The sequence below is a fragment of the Cryptomeria japonica genome, chromosome 8, assembly GCF_030272615.1.
Source record: "Cryptomeria japonica chromosome 8, Sugi_1.0, whole genome shotgun sequence".
NCBI lineage: Eukaryota > Viridiplantae > Streptophyta > Pinopsida > Cupressales > Cupressaceae > Cryptomeria > Cryptomeria japonica.
Window position 1 is genome coordinate 183,553,511 of NC_081412.1, and position 5,165 is coordinate 183,558,675.

Here is a 5,165-nt window from a genome sequence, read left to right on the forward strand (position 1 = left end):
CAAGAGCATGCATCCTCTGCCGCCACAGGAGCTACTTTGTCACCTTTGTCACCATGAACAGAGACGTGGCAACCAGAGCAACCAGGGTAGGGCATTCAGATAGATAAATACATACAAATGCGTACATAAATATATACATATACATATACATATACATATATATATACATGTATATATATATACATGTATATATATATATATATATATATACTTACAACTATATACATATATATATAGAAGTACGTATATATATACATGTACGTATATATATATATATATATATATATATATATATATATATATATATATATATATATATATATATATATATATATATATATATATATATATATATATATATATATATATATATCATATCAGCAAGTTGCTACAAATCTGAACAACCCACTGGCAACAGCAAACAAGGAGAACTTCAGAAAGTTGTTTCATCAAAGACAACCACATATAACCAAGTTCCATCTTTCCTTTTATGGCTATTGTTTTCCATGCAATCATTTTGGTCAAAAAGTAGTAGATTGCAGAATCTGTACAAACAATAATACTAGTCTATCCAAAAGAAACTATAATCATTTGCCCATCTAATGGATTGAAACATTACATGCTACAAGTGCAGCAATTTTAAGCACATAACACGGTTTTGTGGACTTATGTTATTCATGTCCATATTCTCACAGGGTTCATATTTCAATTGAGCACATCATGTTGAACTTCGGGTATATTTTCAATTGAAACAGGTCAGCTTCTAGTTGAAATGAAAAAGAAGGGTTTAACTCCTGATAAAGTGACATTTAATTCTGTTATCAATGGATTCTGTTTGGAACGCAATATAAGGGCAGCACAGAATGTTTTATGTGACATTTTAGAGAAGGGCTTGGTTCCTGACATGGTAACTTATAGTACGCTAATTGATGGATACTGCAAGGGAGGCAATATGCAAGGCATTAATTTCCAACTTTCTACTTGAAACCCAACATTTAGAAAACGTTTTGCCTATTTATATATCATGCCCAGTTCATTGATTTACTTTGAAAGTACTTTCTAACCAATCTATAAGTAGACAATGCGCTACAATTACTGACCTTGAGCATGAGTTTTCTGAATTCAACCGTTTAATATTTAAATCATTGTTATGTTTCAGATCTGTATGCAGCACTTATGATCAAGGCTTGAACCTTACCCATTTAAGGTTTCTATAGAGAAAAGACTAGATATATGCTGTTGATTCCAGAGAAATGTTAAAATTTTATAGATTAGTTAAAAATCAAATTGAAGATATTTTATTAGTTGTCAGGATGCTCTGCCATTGAATTGTGAAGTCTTTTTTAATGATAAGTTCATCTTTGGTTTAGGGATGACTTATCTTCCAACACGCCTTTCTGATCTACATTGTAGATGTTCAGGACTCTTATCTTGACCTAACTGTGCTGACCTGGACTTTGATTCCCTTCTAAACTTTCTATGGATCAGTTAGGAATTGAACATAGGACCTCCCATTTACTATTTTGAATGCTCTGTTACTAAACTAACAGCCCCTTCTATAACTGATTCATCCTCAATTCAAGGATGAGTGATCTTTTCCAACAGAAAAGTACACTGAACTACTCACTGTTCTGTGCAGTTTTATGGCTATCTATCTTTATTTATGCAATTACCTATGCTTGTTAATGCTCGACATGTTTTATACTAGACTCAGAAACTAGAATAAATTAGACTCAGAAACTAGAAAGATGATAAACCATGAAACATGATCCCTTGATGTTAAAAATGTTATACAATCAAAATCTAAAAATCTCTGTATATTGATTTTATACTATCAATTAATATTAAAAATTTGATTTAAAATTTACAAAAATTAAGATCATTTATAGTTGGTGTGAAATAAAAGAGTTTTGAACTTAAGTTATACTTATATTCTTACTCTCAAAATAACGGTTGAAAGTTAAAAATAATTTTTTTTTCTTTAAAAAAGATGAGATTTCTAGATGCGGTGGCTTCTTAGGAAGCTCTGTTTACTCTAATTATTTTTTCTCAATGTTGTTTACTGTATTTAGAAATCAAAACTAACGACTTTTACTGTTGGACTAAATCTGCATTTGATGCCTTGAAAAAGGCCGCAAATTTGAAAAACCAGCATGACATGGACATCAATGACCTAAATTCAGAGTTGAGCGAGAACCAAAGTAGACTGGCAGAGCTGGAATGGTACATTAAAATAGTATCTAAGGGCAACAGCTGTAGCTCCTATGATGTTTTCAGGGACCTGGGCGAAAAGAAAGATTTTCGTATTAATCGGCATAGAATGAATCTAGAAGATTTCTGGGATAAAATTATTGATATGGTGAAGAATCATCAATTGCCCAATGACTTCCGATACCAAAACAAATGGATCAATGCTGGCACTGCATACAGAAGACTTGTAGAGCCTCTGGACGTTACATACTTCTATCATCTGCACAGCGACAGGGGAAGCTATCTCTCAACTAAGAACAGGCCGCTCCATCATAGGGTTCTGGAAAAATGGCTGGATGATAAAAACCAAACTCGCATTGAAAGAGGTAAAAGGGGGAAAAAGGCTCGCACAAAGTTTGCATCCTTAAATGAGGACTCTCGCTTTTGGGCTCGTGTAGAAGAAGCCCTGAAAACCCTTCAACAACAAGTCATGACAGAAAGCCTTGAGAAGTTTGAAGATTATGTGTGGAGGATGATCACAGATAAGAGTAGTAAGATGGAACTTACTTTGGTTAGATACTGCAATCATTTTAAAAACATATGGCTCTCAGTAATTCAACAGTGGACATATCTGTTTATCTACCAAACTTTGTTTTTTCATCCACTTACTCCAATGGTGGGAGGCAGTGGACCGTAAAACGGTCCTGTCCAGTCCTTTATAATATCATGTTAGATGGGGAAAGATATTTGTGCAGACAATTGTACATAACGTCACGCAACCACTAAAACAATACAAAAGTGTCCATTTGCTTTAAAAGTGAAGAAAACATCCACAAAGAGATTTAATATACAGGGCACTAAAAAGAATTTGATGATGCCCAACGGAGGATACAAATCGGGAAACGGGATTTGGGTATCCTTAATGAACAGAACTTTTCTACCCAAAATACAAAACGGGGAACAAAAATCAAGGACCGGAATTTTCTCATTTTTAATGACCAGAGCTGTTCTTAGTTCTTACCCAAGACCAGGGTAAATAGCAAATTTGTAACCCTAGCCAAAGATTTTTGGCAAGTAAATAGCAAGAAGAATGCATAAAACGAGACAAAAATAAACATCAAGAAATTTGTAACCCTAGCCAAAGCTTTTTGCCAGGTAAATAGCCTTATGCAGAGGAAAATGACAGGTAAAGATGAAAAAGATTGCACAAATGTTCGAATTCAAACATGGGTCGTTGCCCCGTAAGATCTATAAAGACCTTACCTGCTCGAAAGGGTTGCAAACCATTTCATTTCTTGTGTCAACAGACACAGTTGCAAACTGTAGGGAGCCATACAACCATACGAGCCATACCACCATACGAGCCATGCCGCCGACATTGTATGTGGAACGCCGAGGAGAAAGCTGCAAAACATAAAATACAATCAAAATTAAAAAGCAGAGAAGGATATCATGTAAAAAACAGTCAAAATGACATACGGTTGTAAAACAACATACCACGTCTTTCCCAGGCCACGTCTCTGAATGCCGTGCCCTGGTTGCTCTGGTTGCCACGTCTATGGATGCCCTGGCGTGGTCGTTCTGGTTGCCACGTCTCTGTTCATGGTAGCTCCTATGGCGGCAGAAGATGCATCGTTTGGGGAAGGTTGTGGAGGATAGAAAAGATTAGGGTTGAGTAGGTATTAGGTTAGTTTTATTTAGGTTTTAGTTTTTATTCATTCACTTATTTAATAGAAATTGTTTGACTATTCGATGAGTAAAAAATGGATATGATTTAATTTTATTTAATTATTAATAACATGATGTACAACTATATAATGTTAATTGTTTTCATATGTGTTAGGGGGTGAATTTTTTAGGTGACAATATGTTCAACTATTAGGTCAAAGGTAACTAAAGACTGGGTGTGCTAATTCACTATGATTGGTAGGGGGTTCAAAAATGGTCATTTTGAACACTTTTTATAAATGCGTTTAAAAAACATATCAAAAATGATGATGACGACCCGAAACCTTAGTTATAAGTAGTTAACTCGTCATAGAAGGTGCTATAAAAAATTTAGACGTTTTCGACATTGTTATGTCGACTTTTGAAAAGCGCGAAGTTAGGGTGCACGACTACTGGGTCCTTTCCCCTAGTATAGTTGAACTTTTGTGGCCAATTTCATTAACACCCATAAACTTTAAAAAAAAAGCAATCCATATCATATGCATAGGCCATCTAATTACTCATAATTTAACCATATTACTTTTTATAGTACCCAAATTCTAAACTAGTCTATGCATATACTTGAGCATTAAAACTTGAAAATGGAAGCAATATAACTATTGAAAATGGGAGAATTTTCTCTTTCTATGTGGAGCATACAAATATCATTGTTGTCGTCTTTCTTTCTTGTCATGCATGGTCAGAATATTCGTAAACTTTGGCGTTTTATTCTGTACTGAATTGTCTACAACATGACAAGCCAATTCAGAGTCTATAGTACCAAATTTTCTATACATCTCACTGAATTGTCTACAGCACTCAAATCTTATATACATCTCATTTTGAAGGGATCATATATATATATATATATATATATGTGTGTGTGTGTGTGTGTGTGTGTGTGTGTGTGTATATATATATATATGCATGTATGTATGTATGTATATGTGTATATATATATATATACACACACATACATACATACATACTATATATGTGTGTGTACATACATACATACATACATATATATATATATATATATATATATATATATATATATATATATATATATATATATATATATATATATATATATATATATATATATATATGTAAAGCGGAAAATCGCGATCGAACCCTAGTTGCTCTCCCCTCTTCCAACTCCAAGGAGAGAGAAGGGAGATTCACTAGGGTTGATGGTTTTCACTTAGGGGAGAGACTTTACATTCAAAAGAGGGGTTGAAACCCACAAGATCCAATCCCACGCA

The 5,165-nt window shown here is 33.9% G+C and overlaps 1 protein-coding gene across 1 annotated transcript; it reads left to right on the top strand.

Moving 5' to 3' along the window:
* The first annotated feature begins 772 nt into the window (after positions 1–772).
* On the top strand, positions 773–2,887 carry LOC131048340 (lipase-like PAD4). The gene is made up of 2 exons (XM_057982257.1): positions 773–947; positions 2,073–2,887. Exons 1-2 carry the CDS (start codon positions 773–775, stop codon positions 2,885–2,887), a joined length of 990 nt encoding a protein of 329 aa, XP_057838240.1.
* The last annotated feature ends 2,278 nt before the right edge of the window (positions 2,888–5,165 follow it).

Bases quoted from the DNA above. Each gene is read 5' to 3' on its own strand.
- LOC131048340 (XM_057982257.1), top strand. From the start codon at position 773: ATGAAAAAGAAGGGTTTAACTCCTGATAAAGTGACATTTAATTCTGTT. The intron at 948-2,072 runs GCAATATGCAAG...TACTGTATTTAG, and splicing joins TGATGGATACTGCAAGGGAG to AAATCAAAACTAACGACTTT.